The sequence below is a fragment of the Pyrgilauda ruficollis genome, unplaced genomic scaffold (genome assembly GCF_017590135.1).
Source record: "Pyrgilauda ruficollis isolate IOZ18807 unplaced genomic scaffold, ASM1759013v1 scaffold59, whole genome shotgun sequence".
NCBI lineage: Eukaryota > Metazoa > Chordata > Aves > Passeriformes > Passeridae > Pyrgilauda > Pyrgilauda ruficollis.
Window position 1 is genome coordinate 2,434,637 of NW_024527599.1, and position 18,706 is coordinate 2,453,342.

An 18,706-nucleotide genomic window follows, 5' to 3' on the forward strand; every position below is an offset into this window, starting at 1 on the left:
AACTTGTGTCCTGGAAGTGGATCTGAGAATCTAGCCACAGCCCTGAACCATAATACAAACTTCAATTGAAGAGTTTATTCATGTTATTCTCACTACAAGTTAAACCACCTACAATATCACTTATATATTGCCATTGTTACTCTGTAAAGGTGTGATATAAAATGCTGTAAGACCCAGTACCTTTTCAATTTATATAAACACAGTGAACTTCATTACTGTACATGTACTCTGCAACTACAGCTTAGCTGTAAATCCCCCACACACAATGGTATGGACATTAACCCCTCTATCCCCATTAAACTGTACATCAAGACAATACAAATTTACTGTCCCCACCCACCCCTTACAAAAAAATAATACTCTAAAAGCAACCTACTGCAACTTTTAATTAAGACGATTACATATATTTTAGACCAATTGCTTTAAAGCAAGAAGGCAGTATAAACCTTCTAGGAAAATTTTTATAAAAGAGGTTAAGAAATATAAGACAATTTATACATTTAAAAACTTACAATAAATAAGAGATGCAGGCATTTTTGAATACTAAGTACTATAATCCAATACAAGAACATCTTGATGTTCTGAAGCCATAGGTTGAAACTTAATTGTTCCTCATGTTTCTTCTCATCTCCATGCTTTTAAAATTCATTAACCATGACTGGGTACTATGGCTCATTACTCTTCACAAATACTGTGGCTGGGGAAAAATGGTTAATTTTGCTACTAAAAACGTTATAATACACTTTCTGATCATCATTCTGAAGCGTCCCCCATAGTCAGTGACTCAAAGACAGCAGGGCGATGGGTGCCCCTCTCACAAGTCAGAACAATATTTGCTGGAAGTAACAAGATTCATACCCCATCACAAACAGCTTGCACTGAGAAGAATTATAACTTAGTCCTGCAGTGAAATATCCCTTTTCCTCATTTTTGTCTTGCAAAATTCAGATGAAGATCACAGCATATTCATGATAAAGTTATACAACTGATTCAGCACCACAAAATGAATTGGGAGACATGACCGTCTGTCCTGGGTTGCAGGATCACAGGTTAGCCAGGAGAGTGCATTGTACTGTTCCAGAACAAACCTGAAAAACAAACAGCCTTCTGTCAGGCCAGCACATTTTCTCACCAGGATTTTACAGCCCTAATTTACTATAATCCAGCTTCTTTGGCATCAAAAACATAAAAGAGGTTTGCCAACATTCAGAAATAACACGTCTTCCAAATTATTACAGCACTTCAGAGCTAAACTTGCTTTTGGTGGAAAACTGACGTTGTAATTGCCTATTCTTAATTCATACCAAGAGGTTCACATTAAAAAAAAAAAACAAACAAAAAAAAAAAAACAAACATAAAAGGAAGAAATAATCTGATGTTTTCTCAATTAGCATCCCATGTTTACATAGGTCTGGGCTCCTGTCCTTCAGCACTTCACATTTTCCACAAGATTGCTGTGCAATATTCTGGCTTAACTATGTCTTTTCTGCTAGGCTCAAACTCTTTTCTAGTTTGAGGAATTTGTTGTTTTTCAAACATTTTCAAAGACTGGTTAGTTAAAGAAGGGCTTAGAGATGCTTGGGTTTTATTCCACTGTTCTGACCATCACTTAAAGCACAGCAATTTATCTGCACTAAGGATACCAGCTGCACAAAGGAAAAACACTAACAGCAGGAAAAACAAACATGCAGCTTCACTGCAGCAGCATTAAAAATTAAATGCACAATATTTTTGCAAGTGATCAATGATAAATACCTGAGCACATCAGAAGTTTGATTAGAATCAAGTGGATGGGAGTGTTTACTGTGGAGTAGCTCGTCTGATTGCACTGAAGGCACGTGGAGGTGCAAAGAGGCCTGAGGAAGGAAGAAGGAAGCCAGAAGTTACTGCCTGATCAACTACACCGTATTTCCTTCCCCCATATTGTTGTAGCTTGCAGGCACCCTCTCTGTCTGACACACAAGCCAAAACAAATCTTATCCTTAGGCCATCAATTTCTCAGGAATTCTCAGAATATTTATACTCTGTCACAGAGATCTCTGCTAAAAGCACAGTGCTGGTAGTGAAAGATATATATGGGGGTTTTCTAATCCCTTTTCTACATTGAGTGATTATTAAAAAATCAGCTCAAGTGGCCCAAGATGTCCAATAACACACAGACTTGGAAGTTCAGTTGCTTTCTATAGGCCTGGTCTATTTATATTTCATATCTAGAGCTGCTTAGCGTAAATAATAAATCCTCTCTTCAAAATAATATCCTAGACCAAAGCCACAGCTGAGCTCAGGCCAAGAAGAACTGCTAATCCAGACACAAACAAGTCTGCAGAAGATATATCTGGATCATTAGAAAACAAAGCACAGTATTAGAGATGCTGATTTGTTCATACAGAAAGTTTTTCTGTATACCAATGTAAGGCCTTAAATGTGCCAAGTGTGTCTTGATTGTGTCATAAGGAGATAAGGGGCTCAGACAACACCCAGACATATGATATAATGCAAAGCCAACAAGGAAAAAACAGCTTTTATGTTTTGTGCAATCCAGAAAGATTCATTTATTCCTTATTTTACCCAGGGCAACTGAGTTATTATACTGTACTTTTGTACCTCCCTCTCTACCACCAGTCCCCACAGGAGTCCAGCCTTAGCCACAGCTCTGTCCAGGAACTCAACCTGCTCTTAAAAAATCCTGGAGCATAAAGCCAGGAAAAAAAAGAGTCCAGACTACCAGGAAGAAACCATGAGCAAGGCAGAACCTTCCAAACAGCCAAATCTCAAAAACTGAATACACCTGGCCTCTCCTGAAGCAAAAGCAGAGCTCTACCCCCAGAGACATGCACTGACTTTGGTTTAACCAGAGCAGTTTTCACCCCCAGATCCCTCAGGCTGCACAAGTCTCTGCCAGGACAGTACCTTAAGAAACAAGGGACACTGATTTTGTGCTTGAGGACACGCTGACCAAAACCAGTCAGGCAATGGACCTGCTTTGGCAGTTGACACAAAATAACCGAGGGCCAGTGGCTGCTGCAGTATATTTGTTACTTCATCGTGAGATTCTGTGGAAAGCAATCGATCTGTGCCTTGACCCTGGAAAACAACAGGCAATGGGTTCAGATTAGGAGAGCCCAAATTTAATAGAAATTATCTGTAGCTTCTGAAACACAAAGCATTTGGAAATATCCAAGCATGACATGACAATCCAATATCCAGGTGATCTAAAACCTTTCATTCCACAAAAGGAAATTAACAGAGAGATAAAAAATCAGACAAAACACACACACAAAACTGTATTTACTCCAGTAGTTACCTTGCCCATATCACCTCCATGGGGGTAGTGGGACCCTGGAGAATGCACAGGGGATCCACCAGGAGATGCAGGAAGAATATTTATAATATCAGGATCAAGATCATCTCCAGTGTCTAACAAGTCAAAGATTCCCATTCCATCTGCTCCATCTTGAAAACAAAAAAACAAGACCAGTGAATTCCTACAATTTCACTACGTGCAGGATATGACAATACATTCAGAAATAAAGTGATTTTCCATAGAAATGGAAATGGTTCCTTAGAATGAACAGTTTAGTCTTATGATAGGGCACAGAGTGATGAGGGGTTTTTAAAAGGCGAGAACAAATCCAAGTACAAACCATTGTTTGTGTTAAAGGCCAGATCAAGGTTCTCAGTGGTGTAAGTGGACGATGCCACCTGCACGGAGGCAGAGGTGGGGAACACCAGGATGTGAGTGCAGGACGTGTCCTGGGGCGTGTTCAGCTGAGACGTTTGCATGTTCAGAGTGGTGCTGCGCCCGAACACGGAGCCCGTGGACACGGAATCTTTGGGAGAGAAATCAAACACTTCCTCAGTTTAACAAAGCCTGAACTGTCAGTTCTCGTGCCAAAAAAAAGAGAGTTTCCCAAATACCTGGCATAATAATGAAGGATCCCTGGGGTTCCATGGCCACCAAGCAAGCACTGAGAATGCTGGGGGAGTCTGCAGCAGAGATCCCACACATCCTGCACATGTCCTTCAGCCTCTTGCTCAGGGACTGCAGGTTCCGGCGGCTCAGCAAACAGCTCCAGTCTGAGGGAGGAAATCTCAGCAGTGAGGTTCTCTTCCAGAAATAGGGATGGACACATTTGATACTACTGAAAAATTAAAGCTTTAAATCAAGCTTTAGACTCTAAAAAAATTGCTGCTGTTACCTTTTAATTCCCCATGTCCTATTCTTCCCAAGCGGCCTATGACAACTCTCCATGGCAAAGAGCTCATCTGCACAAGTCCCAGGCACCATTCCCAGAGTTTCTGGAGACCAAGTCTGCGGGCAGAACCCTTTTTCCTGCGAGCTCTAGAAGAAAGAAAGAAGGGAAAACAAAGTTAAAAGTCACCTGCAACAAGTTTATGCCACATTCAGAACTTTTTTGTATTAACCTGAACATTCACAGGAGCCAAGAGTGTTGGTATTGCAGTCCATCAGCTGCAGCTTCAGGGGGTTTGGGATTTTTAAATTAATCACATTCTAAAACTGACATTAACAGCCAGTAATTGAGATGGGGAAGTATGAACACACACACAGTAACACTCAAGAATCACATGAAACTAAACTATGCTCTTCTAGAAATTTAACTCAAAATGATATGCACATAATAGGGAAAATATTCATCTGCTGTAGCCACTTTTGCAACGCAGCAAGTCTACAAAAGTCAGTTATTCTTACAGCACCAAACCCAATGTAATCCTTCAAGGGAATGAAAGAAAACACACTTGCTAAGAACGAATTCAAGTTTGGTTCTTACCTGTTTGGTACATCAATATTAATTATGCAAGTTTCTAACTGCTCTCCGTAGAGGTCTGTACAGGATGCAAGCAGCCACCTCTGATCATGAGACAAACAGTAGCCCACAAAAAGCACATTATACTTCTGGCCAGCTTCTCCAAAGGTTTCTCCCAGCTCTGTTTGCTTGTCCTTCACTGGAGCCAGTATAAAAGGAGGGGTGTAGAGTCGAATACACTCAGGTCTCTAGAAAGATGACAGAACAGACAATGAAGTTTGGGGAAGAAATTGTTCCCAACATAAAAGATGGTTGGTTGATAAGCAGAGACCTTCCTCTGATCTGGATAATCCCACCACCTCATTAACAATACTCACATCAGGGCTCCTAAGAGCAGTTTCCATGGCTAACCCTGGGCCAAAGCCAGTTAAGGTTTTCACGTTGGTGGAAGTTGGGAGAGGTCTCCGACACTGAGTGAAAGCTGAAAATGCCAAAGATTTTAAATGCTGAGTGTAAATCTGCCGGTCCTCATGTTTCACAGGCTGCAGCAGGTACTGACATGGGACAATCTGGAACACAGGAGAGGAGGAAAAAAATAAATCATTGTTTAATCAATAGATTAAATCACTTCTGACTCAGTATTTGGTACGTTGCTTTTTGAATTTTACTTTGCAGTCAAATTTCTTCCAAAGTCCTGTAGGACTTCAAGAAATTATTCCCATTGAAATTTTCTTCAGAGGAAAAAAGAATTTTTTTAGAAGAGAATCTTAATGATTCCTCGAAAAAGCTGCCCTATGTTAACTGGTCCTGCAGCTGGAAGGAGCTCTGCCTGCAGCCCAGCAGGGTCAGGCTGCAGATTCCAGCACAGGACCAGTACTTCACTCATCACTGGAGTGGGCACTACATTTCCTCTGAGATAAAACTGATGAGTTTGGAAAGTACAACAGGATTCAGCTTTGGTTAATAGCACCCAAACTGCTCTAAAAACTATAACCTAATTAACAGCTGGAGAACTGTAAGAAATGTTTGTGAAGGAAATTAAACTTTCACCTTGAGGGTGTTACTGTCCCCAAAAGACAGCCAAAGCCAGGATGCCCTGTTTGTTTCTGTTGGCTCACCTGCACAGAAATGATGTTCTTGATGTGGGGAGGAAGAACCTGAACCATCTCCAGAAAGCAGCGCAGAAGTCCAAGTGTCCACAAACTGGATGAGCTACTGTTCTCATCCTTTTTTTCATATGTGAAAGGATCAATTATGTAAACTACAATTGCAGGTGGATAGGTGATAGCATGTGAATCTCCATCTGTGGGGACTCCGACTTTATCACGATCCATAGTGCTGGAAATGAAATTTTGAAACCAGTTACAAACATCTGAGTTTTGTAAAGATTATGTTTTACTTCATAACTAGATCAAATTGTCAATTATTAATCTGGAAGATCTTTGAGTCAACTGTGGTGTAAGAAACAGTCTTTTAATGTCATTTTTGTATAGGAGCTTATCAGTAACTCTGAATCCCTTTTCCTTCCTTTAGCCTTCTTTATTACAGCAGCTCAACTATTGCTTAACTGGGGAACAAGAATATCTACAGTAAGAGCTGTCTTCACCACTCTAACTTTGATTACAGAAAATAGAACTCTAAGATGGTGCCAATTATCTATCTCCCCCTCCTTCCCCAGCCCTTTAAAATATTGAAGTGAGTAGTTTGGTGAATTTCCTGTCTTTAGAGAGAGAAGAAAAAAAGGAAGTTTGTTTTTGTACCAGAGCAGACACTGAGATGTAATTAGAACTGCAGCCACAACTGGAACCAAAAGGTTCAGCTCCACCACAACTGAACTCTCAATCTCCCTTAAAAGCAGCTTGGTGAAAATAAATACAGGGTTTTTATTGAAGGGGTAAAAGTGCATTCACAAGTTCACATTAGTTGAGCTGATTTTTCAGCTGAAGGTGTGATTGCAGGTCCCTACCTTTCAGAAACCTCTGGATGGGGCTGTGCAGGTGCTGCAGCCGTGTCTCCAGACATCCCTGCTGTTTGCAGTGTTGGCTGTTGCTGCTGCCCCCCAGTTTGCCCATTTGGGACTGGTGCAGCCTGGGCGGGCAGGGAGGCAGGAGTGGTATTGTTCATATTGCTGAAAGGTGGGAATGAGGAAGGCTTGCTCGTTGGAATGCCACTGCCCAGGCTGGCAGAGGAGGAGGATGGGGCAGTGGTGGTCAGGGTGGAGTTGGCTGTAGTGGCTGCAGAGGACATGGCACTGCTGGAGGTCACGGTGATGGTGCTGCTGGTGGGAGCTGCGGGAGCCGATGACGGAGTGTTGGGATTGGCAGCAGGGGCTGTCACTGGGGGCAGAGCAGAGGCTGCCTGGCTGCAGGGAGGGACCAGGTTGGTTTGGGAAAGTAGAGAATTGTCCAAAGGCTGAGAAGCAAGATAAGGACCTAAAACCAGGAGGAAAAAAAGCATAAATTTTATAATGCAGCTGTTTTGATGCCTATGTCACCTGTGGAAGTCTACAGTTGTAACAAAACAGAGCAAACCTCAAGCATACATTTTACCTCTCAAATTAAAATACCTGTATTAAATTTTCAAATTCTAATATTTTCATAAGAGCCTTTCACAAATATCAAGAAATCTGTTTTTAATATAACTTTTTTCCAGATGTGTTGAATTGCTGGAAATCACTGCTACAGAATCCAAGAAGACACCAAAGTCCCTGTCAGGCAGCCACTCTGCCATTCCCTAAAGGCACTGCTGGATGGTAAGAGGTCATTTTAGCACATATTCAAATACAGTTTAAAACCAGAAAACTGTCCCAATCAATAAGATAATAAGCCATGATTCTTTCTTCTCTATTGCAAAGGAGTAAGTGGCAATTGTATGAAATAAGGAACATTAGGAAAAGGTCATACCCAGCTCATATCTGCAAACTTGAGCGTAGAGTTTGAGTTTGGAGAACGCATCGTTGTTGGCATTGGCTGTCTGTGAGAACCACTCTGTGACCAACTTCTCTGAGAGCTTCTTGGAGGCTGTAGGGCCAACCCTCATGATCCCATCAGGCAGTAACTTACAGATAGGTCTGTGCTGACCAAGCCTGCAGGACTGCAAAGAAGGTTTAAAAAAAAAAGCCTTAAAAGCTGTTAAATATTACACAAAGGATATATCATAGAAAGGCAGAGAACTCTCAGTTTATTTACAATATTCCAAAGTAACATTTTAACTATAGAATTCCACCAGTAAGAAATGTTGAATAGTTATTTTATGGGTTACTGTCAGCGTTTTCTTAAATGCAAGAAAACCAGGTTGATAATAATCGACTCTAATCTTCACTCAATCCAAGCATGTAATTAATTAATTAATGGAGGTAACACTTTAAACGTGGCAATGCTGAGCTTTGCCACCGGGTGGCGTTTACCGGCTGGGAACGGCGAATACGCCAAGGAACGGGGAGCAGCACGAACAGCCCTTATCTTCCAAGTGCCCATTCCTAAAATCCCTCCGAGCAGCTTTCCCAGATAGCATTCTGAGCAGGCGTCGCTATCAGCTCCGACAAGCCTGATAAGTCCTTATGAGCACGTATTAGAAACAGCATTTCCCAAATCCATTTCACTGCAAACTGCCACAAATCCTGTACCTCGTATATTGCAGTCAGATCCCTAAAGAAGCTTTTGGCTCCGTTGAGCAGAGCCTCGTTCTCCGGGCACACCACAACGTAAGCAACGTCTCGCTGAGATCCGTACGGCTCCAGCATCAGCCTCTCCCAGTAGGGCAATGCAAATGGAGACAGCACCAGGAAATCGTAATCGTATCCCAACAAAAATGTTGGGATTGGCAGTGGTTCTGGGGACTCATCAGTTCCTGGAAAAGCAAGGCATGTTTTTAAGCAGAAAGCTTAAAATTAACTTCAAGGAAAAATGAGTAGAACAGCCTCTGGTGTTCCCAGCATCTCACAGGAAGGAGCACTGGCTATCAATGGAAGAGTTCTCATTTTACAGATCCAAAGTGCAGGATCCAACCCTCTGAAAAAACCCATCAGCTGATTGTTTTTATTTGAACTATCTCAGGGCCTCAGGAAGAAGTTCCACAGTGTTTTATATTTCTATCAGTACACAGGACACAGGCAATCAGGAACAGTTCTGCACTGTCCAGGAAGGCTTTTCCCACAGAGCCAAAGGAATCAGGGACCAAAGACAAGGGAAAAAATGTAAATATTCTAAGCAGATGGGTAAAGGGCCAGAGAAGGAAACAAACTTAAGAACATGTAAATGTATAATTGCCATGTTCTAAATATAGCTACAAAAGATCTGCTGGTGAAAGGTCACTCTTGTAACACAGTGGTAAATCAATCTCATATGCTAATGAAGTCATTAAATCGTGAGTGCACAAAATTCACCTTCTATCTGTAAATGCATCGTGTGTTGGCCACTCCAAACATTTATCAGGGACAAGACACCGAGTAACCCTGGATCTTGAGCACAGTTCTGACAGTACTGAGCAATAAAGCACACTGTCTCAAGCATTTCAAAATCAGTATTTTGAACTCCCTATGTTTAGAATAATTAAAATGGGATGAATAGAAAAATTTTGAGTATAAAACCTGAGCATTTACTCTGTTTTTAACACTAAACCCATCTTTGCAATTTCAGTCCCTCACTGGGTGAAGTGTCAGGTGTATATAAACAGTGCAACTGAAGCTGTAAATTTTAAATGCACATCTTTAATTCATTGCCTGTTTTAAGGAATATAAATATTTTCTCTTTTCTGAAGAAAAGAATTTTCCTCTGTCTAATAAGCTCTCGTTAGTTTAAAGAAAGGTCAAGTGCTGTTCAGAATCCAACAGGCTGAGCAGCACCAGCCACCGAGTTCGTGTGGATGGAGCAGAGGAAGGAGATTGCAGGGAGCAGGACTGGAGCAGGATTCCATGGAGCCCTTACCGTAGGAGCCTCTCCCAGCCATTTTGTGGAACTGCTGCCACGTGAGGGGTCCCTGCACGCCCCAGGACCGCACCGTTCGCTTCTTCTGGATGGCGTCCTGCAGCACGGGCTGCAGCGAGAGCAGCATGCGCAGGATGTCCTGGGAGCACTGCATGCTCACATCCACCACTGCGGGGACACAAACGGGGTCAGGGCACAACAGCCACCAGACCAAAGCACCTCCACTGTCAACACTCTCTTCTAAAAAACACCTGCAGGCCACCCAGAGGCTGGGATACGTAAAGTCGAGCACAAGCGGATTTACAGTTCTCCCTCTTCCCCTGATGAAATACACAGATGGATTTTTTTCTTCATTTTGTTTTTTCCTCTAGAATTTTTGCCATTGAAAGGCTCCCATCTTATGAGTTAAACTAAGGGAAAACACCCTAAAATAAAAACAAGACAAAAACAACCCAAAAAATCCCAAACAAGTTGTAGAAGCCTGAAACTCCTGGATTATCCTTCCCAAAAAAGGCGGATTTGCAGGCTGCCACCCAGTGCTCATTTCAGAGAACTCAAGGGAAGCCTCAAGCAGACTCAGCCCATTTCATCCAGAGCCACCACTGGGCCATTTCAGGTACAAGGCTTTAGAATGAAAAGCTGACACAAAATTTGGCATGGCTGCTATTTCCAAGTCCTCTCTTCTAAAGTATCTTTACATCTTTTTATTCCAAACATCAGTCACAGTAACATGGAGTCTTCTCCTGTGTGCCTGAAAACATCAATTTATTTTCAAGTTAATCCCCCAGCAAGGCACAGGAACCTGGCTGTGTTCTCCCAGGATTCCTCCTCATCTTCACTTACAGCTATGAACTGCAGCTACCTGTAATTCATAACTTTATCTTTCACCCCAGCCCTGTTAAGAGTTGCCACTTGAAAATTCTATTAGAGAACAGTAAGCAAATACACACAATGGAGGGTATTCCAGGAGACACTGCATCATTAGTCAGGCCCTTGAAGGAAAAATCCAAGGATTTCTGGCAGACCCAACACACAGTGAAGGCTACAATAATGCTTTTTTTTGCCACATGTGCCATTAACCTACTGCCCCCCTCTCCTCCTGAAAGAAGGGGGAAGGCAACTGAATCAGAGCTGTTGTTTAATTCTGCCACAGTGGCCTTGACAATACGCTCACCACTCAAACCCTTCCTACAGGCATCAATCATTCCAGAGCTTCTGTAGAGCCACTCACCAAAAGCTCTTTAAAGGATAAACCTGGTGAAGTGTTGTGGACACTGACAGTGCGGTCTCATGCTACACTTCAGATATATATTGAGAATTTACAACTGAGAGCAGCCAAGGCCTTACTCTGCTTGGTGATCAGCACAGGACATGGAAGGGCTGGGTATTCTGAACACCATCAATCAGAAGTCTGTACGAGCACACAGGTGGCAAAAAACAGCATCAAAATCCACAAAGGAAAACCACAAAAAAAGACCCTTCAAAAACAAAAACCCAAACAGGTGGACAAGTAGAAAATAAACTGTTTTCAATATTTACCATTTCTTTTTGACCAGTGGTGCAAGCAAGTAGTTTTCACAAGTGCTTCATCAACTTTCCCTCCTGACATATTGTCCATGAACTGCCGTCCATGTTCCAAGGCTAAGTAGCAGTCATTGCAACAATCCCTTTCTTCTACACGTACCAGGTTGCTGACAGCACCAACTTTGGCCACGGAGTCTTGGTCTGCTGCTCCAAAGGGTGAGAACAGGTTGGTGCATTGATCCTGCAGCAACAGTATCAAGTCATCGGGCAGTTTCTCGGGTTCTTTCAGCCCTCCACTGCCGTGTTCAATGGAAGTAGCTCTGAGAGCTTCAAAGCGTTTTTCTGCTTCTTTACCGCACTCCGTGTTTCGCCCCAGAATATCCAACTCATCTTCAAGAAACAGCCCGGAACTGTTGCCAAATTTTCTATTCATAACAGCACTGAAACCACAGGTACACCTATACTGGGCCTCTTGTGTTGGATCAGGAATGTAAACTCCAACATCAGCACCTTTGATGTTCATATTGCAAACACAAATGCAGCAGCTGTCGAAGTTGCAGTCTTTGAAGAGATTCATGACGGACTCGGAGAGGATGAGATTCACATACAGGCTGTGTGCCTCGGGGATGGAAGGCACCGTGGCAGGCTCCACCGAGTTGAGCGGCCGACACGTGGAGGGGGTGGAAGCTGGGGAGTACAAATCCGAGTTCTCGTATTTCACCGAGCCCTGGGCGCTCGCGGGCCCGCCGGCTCCGCGGGGCGTTCGGGGAGTCCTTGGTGTTCTGGGGGTTGGGAAGCGAGGGGTGGAAGGAGAAGGGAGGATTCCAGCCCCGCTGTTGCTGGGAGGGGCACTGCTCGGGGGCATCCCAAACGGAGTGTGGGTCTGGGGGGTGTAGGCAGGGCCGTACTCCTGGTCCATGGTGCTCCCATCACTGACAGCCACAAGAGAAGGAAAGGCTTTAAGTACACAACATACTGGGTTTGAAGTTTAAGACTGAGATTTCTAAAGAAGGACCTTCCTAATTAATATTTGCTTTTTTTAAGCTAGTCTTTCATAATCCACAGTAAGATTTTCATTCCCTAAGGAACTTCAAGAGCGTTTGTTCTAAATGACTTTGCAGGACTCCCACTGACAGCACCATTAAAGAATCTCTCCCTGCCTCCTTTCGTCTTTTCCTCTGCACAAAGCTCCCAGGAAACAAGTGTGGTCAGAATAAATTATAAATTCTGTGGTTGTATGGAGTCTAAAGGACACCTTTTTCATTCATGTTTTATTTACATGTTGTGTTGACACACACTGAGAAAATAGATCAGGTCTATTGACAGCAGATTCAGCCGAATCCACGAGGAAAGTACCACCAGGAAAGGTTTAACGTTTTCTTCCCTAAGCACCTGAGTATCTCCAAAAACTTGTAAGGCTAATGAGACCTGGAAACATATTGCTAATGAGTAACAGAAGCAACATCAGTATTTGATCCAAGATTTAGTATTCATATAATCTTATCAAAAAATACATAACACCTCCTTGCTGCCTAATCCATTTTTACCAGCTACTAATGCAGAAGACAAAAAGAAATCTTTTCCTTGAGAAGAGCTGGCAGCAAGACCATCCCTACCAAATGCAGGTACAGAAATGTCCCCTGCAGTTCTGCTGTGACCAGGCCCAGTCACACAGCACAGGAAATGTTTTCCTACTCCCAGCACAGCTGAGTTTACTGCTACTTAAGAAAATAATTTAAGAAACAGCAGCACCACCTACTAAGCCCTTCCAGCACTGACTACACCACCGCAAAAACAAAGTCCCAAGTTTACATTTATCTTGATTGTTACCATCTTCATTACTTATTAAACCTGGACTTGCACCATTAAGCTTCCCCAAGAAACCTTTAAAGGAGACAACAAATAAAATGTATGTACAGTTAAGAAGCTCTTTGAGAAGAGTCTCCTGCAGTAGGTTTAGCCAGAAGGACGTTTTTAAAGGCTCTTGTCGGTTGTATAAACACGGAGTATATACAAATATTCCCATTACTGATTGACAAAATAAATATTTAGGGGTGGCAAAGTGAGCACATCACAAAGCTGAACCCCCCAGGGTCTCACCCATCTTTGATGAAAGGCATGGCAGGGCCTGGAGGAAGCAGATCCAGCTTGCCCACAGTCCAGCTCTGGCGGTAAATGCATTCCTCGGGCAGTTTGATGGGAGGAAGACACTGGCTGGGAAGTGTCTTCAGTGGTGCAAACATGGAACATCCCACTAAAGCTTGACAGTTCTCAGGTTTATAAACATAAGAATAATCCTGGAAGTCAGACATGGGAAAGCATTAGTGTGTAAATTAGATCACTGCAGCAATTAAATGCTTCTCCAAAAAAACAGGACCGAATTCAAGCAGCAGTTCCTTAACCCAAAATCCTGATACCGTTGCAAGGAAAAGCTGAGATGTGTACACACAATATTCACAATACACCAAAACAAACTTCACTGAACTGCAGTGACTGAAAGGCATTTCTGCAGCTCACTAATGCCTACTCAGGCATTACTCTCTCAAGTTTAAGTGGTAAAACACTACATACTACAAAGTGTATTACCTCCCCCAAAATAATGCAGGACAAGTTACAAATTGTACTTAATCTCCCCCCATTCCTATTCACATTTAAGTAATGAACTGATCAATAATCAGCACAAGCATTGATCAGGGCTGTCAGCAGCACCTACCTTGATTTCAGCAGGTTTGGGGCTGCAGAAACCCTCATCTACTTCAATTCTGAACTGAGCTCCCACAGTAGAGCTATTCCCTTCCAGCACTGTTCCTCCAAGTGTAGTGTCCATGCTGCCATACTCCTTATTGTTCATGTTCATTGGAGAAAATCCCATAATATGTTGTTCCAGTGAAGGGGGAGTTGGATACATTTTATGAAGATCTGCAGTGCCTAATTTCAGATCAGAAGCAGACTTTAGAGCATGAAAACTTTCTGAAGTGTTTCTCGAGTCTCAAAATTTTGCTTAGGCAAATGAAGGGTACATTTCCAAATTGCCACAACATATTAGAGTCAAATGTTTAGAGCTAGCATTCTCTTTAGGCAAAAAGAAAACACAAATAAATCTTACTTATGCATGACAGTGGGTCTAGATTTCCTGTTTTTGCCTCTTTGCAGTTGGATTTGTCATCAGTGCCGTTCACTGTTCGTTTAGATCCAGGCTAAGAAAGAAGTATTTCAGACATAAACACATGTTCATGTTTCCTGCTAACAGGAAATCTCACCTGCACATACAAAGCTGAGACACTGTATAATATTTAGAAAAATTAAAATAGCTCAGAAGCCTAGGGTTGGGCTTACACTTCTTAATTCTTGGAACCCAGAGAACCTCTCCCAACAGGTCACAATGTTATTGAAGGGAAAAAACCAGTTACAAAATAACCCTCATCCTGACAGTAAAAGAAGCTAAATTAGGGCTGCCCACAGTCCACCAGAACAAACCACAACACTCCCAGAGCCACATTAACATCACTGGAGTTACTACAGGAACAGAAAAGACAAACACAAATCCTGCAACAAGAAACACAGGAAAGAAAAGCTGTCAAAAGTAAAAGAATAAGAGATATTTTACCATCTTTAAACAGTTCCGAACAGTCTACAGAATGTAAGTGTTCATGTTTAAGAGTAAACACACTTCCTTTACACACTGATGACCTTTGATGGCTGTTAAGATCCTTCAGCCTTTACTCAGCTCCTGCTCCCATTAAAGTTGATGGGCATTTTGTCTGGGTAAGGGGATTTAGGATTAAACGTGGAGCAATGCACAGTTCAGAAAAGACAACTGATTACAAACAGTATTGAAATAGAAACTAGGAAGATAATGGATTCAGAGCCATCAGACTGCAAGAGAAACTGTTCCAAGATAGTAGCTGCTGCAGAGAAGCAGCTTATTTGGCAGAATGTCCAGTGTTTAAATGCCTTTTCTCTTTCAGAAGTTGCTGTTTTGTTTCAATATTACCTTGATGAAGCAGTTAACCAGAGCCCAGACCACAGGAAAAGAACACACTAGGACCTGCTGAATCTCTACAACTCAAACTAAAGGTATGTTCAGGCAGCACACACTGTGGGGATTGTAAGGAAGTAAGATCAAAACGTTGTTTGCATCAAAAATCTGCCTGCATGAGTAAAACAGAACAGTCTGTTTGCCACTGAGGGGCCACAGCTCTTGTTTGTGTGAACGTTTTGCAACCTCTCCTACAAACGCCAGGAAAAAAAATCAAACCCCAAACCACAGAAAGACAAGAGTTGTTCCTTGCTGGTTTTTTGGCTGGCACCTGCCAGGACTTTTTGCACATCACTTACTGTGAGTTCATCTTCATCAGAATTGAAGAGGTTGTCCAGGTCAGTGTAGGACACCACCAGGTCTGTCTCGTGGAACAGGCTGGTCGAGGCAGTGCGGGCATGGGCAGCCAAGCGCTGGGCATCTGTGGAGAGACCAACATCACAACACTGCCACTGCATCTGCATGAAAAACTTCACTAAAGAGCTCTTCCCACAGCTGGGGGGAAGGAAACCAAGGGGGTCAGATGGCCTTGGTTCATCTCGTCCATCTTACACAGAAGTGAAGGCCCTTCCATTTCAGATTTTATAGCCAACATTTGTTTGCAAGGTGCAACAAAGAAATGTTCCAAGCAGACTGCAGGGAAATACAAACCATAAACCACAAAACTTAGCAGCCTGTTAGAATCTATTGACTATTCAAGACACCATTAATATACCACAATTAAGACAGAAAGGGGAAAAAAGCCTCTTTACCTTGCTTGACAGAAGGACTAAACAGAGACATTGCATCCTCTCCTTCATGGGCTAGAACTGTAACGCTGGATGTCCCATCCTCAGCCTAGTAAAAAAGGAGAGAAAAGTTTGCTTAAATTAATGGGTGGGCTGGGAGGTATTTGATGTCCCTGTGAGGATTCTGTCCCTGGAGAAGGATCAGGTTCTCATTACCCTGTGAGCTCAGCAGGGACAGGCTGGGGGCTGCTGCTGCCTCAGGGGGAGCAGAGCTTGGGCTGCCAACACGGTTTGTCTTGGGGATAAATTTACAAAGCAAGCTGTGGATTCTTGCTACAACACCTTAAGGAAAAACCCTTGCTATCAGATGCTACACATTAACTGTACCAGTTCCTGAATGGAATGCATCCACATAAAACTAATTCTAATAAGCAAATTTATTTCATAGACAAGCTCCCAGTGCAGTTATATTTTCTCCTTTTCTGTAGGTGCCCTTTTGCTTTAAGTACAAGTCTCATGTAGCTGCACTAAAGCTCAAAAAAAGAATTAAAATTGCAATTCACTGGCCAGGGAACGAGTCAGGGCTCACCTCACCTACCCCCAGACCTTTCCACTCATGAACAAAGCACTGGCCTTGTTCCTCCTCTCTCCCCAGGCACCTGCCAGCACCTATTTCCACAGGGAGGCCACTGAGCCAGACTGATCCAGCAGCTTTTTCCTCGTAAGCCCTGATGCAATGGCACCATCAGTGTGCCAAAAAAAAAATTTAGGTGCCATTAGAGACATGCTGCTTAATTTCATTGATCATTTCTGCTAGAACAGAATTTGTTTTTTAATTTGTTCCTAAAGACATGAAGAAGGATTTAAATTCTATCCCATGCCTAAGGCAATTTGTTTTAATCTCATCACTGATTTGTAACCTCACTCCTTTACTCACCTTGTGTTTCTTCCCCACTTCCCTCTCAATGTTCTGCCTGTCCTTTTTACTGTCAGGAAATAGGAATTCCACATCTCCATCCACAAAGGCATAAGGATCAATTTCAGGTTCCTGGTCAGCTTCCGTTGCTACAGCTGTTAAATATTGGTTTTTACTCTGATATTGTTGCACCAGTTCATCTGAAACCTTCAAAGGTTTCCTACATTGCACCATTAATCTGAACAGAAGAAAAATAAAAATCAGAAAATCATTTATTTAGCATTTATTACATGGAATTATTTCTGCTGTCACACAGCCTTAACAAGAACAACCTCATCTTTCCACATCCTGCCTTCACAGCCCAGCTTCAGAAAACTTTTGGGGATGAAGATGAAATCATTACTCATTTAATATCACCTCCTTCCCCACATCAGATCCAGCCGTGTGATTCATCCTGCCCCTCTCTCCTCAAGCACTGTCAATTCACATAAAGATTAGTAATTTATCCCAGGTCATGGCTGTCATTTGTTATAAGGCACAAATGGATTCAACTCTCCACATCCACTAAAAGAAACTCACCAGGCTAAAGAGTTACTCACTGCATTCCCCAAAAAAGCCCAAGGAATAATCACAAGTAAAGCACACAAATGCCACTGTGCTCAGGAGCCATTTATATCACTCAGATCAATACAAATGAAGCTAGCAGCACACCAGTAACTAATTTACTAATGAGAAAATTCTAACCACATTTGCCTTTATCAGCATTTTTCTTTTGTTAACATTCTGAGCCAAAACTGGAGCTGGTAAGTACACAGAAATTAAGGTTTTCTCTCAGGAGTATTGGTTTCACAAATGTGGCATTGCACTGGCAAGGAAAAAACTATTCTGATTATGAGCTGTAGATGTGCCCCTGAACCAGCTTTATATTCTGTACCCCAGCATACAGAAGGCACCAGGTGAGGAAGGTGCTCCCTCAAACAAGATGAGAAGCTCCTGCACATTCCTCTCAACTATAGAAAGTTTGACTTTGTCAAAGACACTTCCTAGAAACAAACTGTCCCAAAAAACATCTCACAGCCAACAATGGCAAATCCATCCATGCTGCTCTTCCATGCCCAATAAACCAGTTTTCTAAATCCTGCAAAAACTGCCATCAGGAAAAAAAAAAAGGGCAGAAAAAGAGATGGAAACTACTTTGTAGGGATGAGGAATTAAACACCTCTGCTGTATTTTTGACCAGCAGAGAGGAAGAGAACTTAACAGCCACATATCCCAGGGGAAAAGACTGTTTTTTCTAAGTTGTCAAATCAAACTAGGAAAGACCATGTCTTGAAGAGAAAAAAGGAAACATCTTTCTTTATCTACTTGGCTGAAGTGAATTCAAGGCAAAGAAAAAAAGCACTAAAAAATCCTATACATGCACATCTTGAAAGAGCCTCTTAAACAGTGACCACAAAGAATGTCCAGAACTGAGTGTGAGCACAGAGCAACAGCTACACCACATTTACATTTACTCCTTCTCCCAGCTCTCCCACACAGCCATTCCAGTGCTGCCACCAGTGGCTTCCCACTGCCAGCAACGGGACAAAAACCAACTCCAGGCTTCTGTCTTGTGAGTAGCTGCTCTCCCACCCCAAATTCAGCACCCCAGCTCCTAAAATAAAACCCAAAGCTCTCAATAATTTGATACTGATCACAGTAAGAGTCTCCTTTCACCTGAATAAGAAAATTTAGATCAAAAATAATCATGAGGCAGCTCTGGGTGCAGTCCTTAATTCCTCGATCCCAGCCTGAGCCCAAGTTTGTCA

The 18,706-nt window shown here is 42.5% G+C and overlaps 1 protein-coding gene across 3 annotated transcripts in view; it reads right to left on the minus strand.

Annotated features, from left to right (window-relative positions):
* Window positions 1-555: 555 nt before the first annotated feature.
* MED13 (mediator complex subunit 13) overlaps window positions 556-18,706 on the minus strand; it is a 52,242-nt gene continuing 34,091 nt past the window's right edge. For all 3 annotated transcript variants that reach the window (XM_041482401.1, XM_041482400.1, XM_041482399.1), the window contains 21 exons: window positions 16,920-17,136; window positions 16,007-16,091; window positions 15,554-15,675; window positions 14,322-14,412; window positions 13,929-14,143; window positions 13,316-13,512; window positions 11,231-12,147; window positions 9,692-9,859; window positions 8,392-8,615; window positions 7,670-7,859; window positions 6,733-7,198; window positions 5,885-6,104; window positions 5,144-5,335; window positions 4,791-5,014; window positions 4,200-4,342; window positions 3,919-4,077; window positions 3,645-3,830; window positions 3,305-3,453; window positions 2,911-3,084; window positions 1,756-1,856; window positions 556-1,088 (listed from right to left, as the gene is read on the minus strand). In XM_041482401.1, the coding sequence (XP_041338335.1) occupies window positions 956-1,088; window positions 1,756-1,856; window positions 2,911-3,084; window positions 3,305-3,453; window positions 3,645-3,830; window positions 3,919-4,077; window positions 4,200-4,342; window positions 4,791-5,014; window positions 5,144-5,335; window positions 5,885-6,104; window positions 6,733-7,198; window positions 7,670-7,859; window positions 8,392-8,615; window positions 9,692-9,859; window positions 11,231-12,147; window positions 13,316-13,512; window positions 13,929-14,143; window positions 14,322-14,412; window positions 15,554-15,675; window positions 16,007-16,091; window positions 16,920-17,136 (4,573 nt within the window). In that variant the 3' untranslated portion in view covers window positions 556-955. The remainder of the gene's footprint in view (window positions 1,089-1,755; window positions 1,857-2,910; window positions 3,085-3,304; window positions 3,454-3,644; window positions 3,831-3,918; window positions 4,078-4,199; window positions 4,343-4,790; window positions 5,015-5,143; window positions 5,336-5,884; window positions 6,105-6,732; window positions 7,199-7,669; window positions 7,860-8,391; window positions 8,616-9,691; window positions 9,860-11,230; window positions 12,148-13,315; window positions 13,513-13,928; window positions 14,144-14,321; window positions 14,413-15,553; window positions 15,676-16,006; window positions 16,092-16,919; window positions 17,137-18,706) is intronic.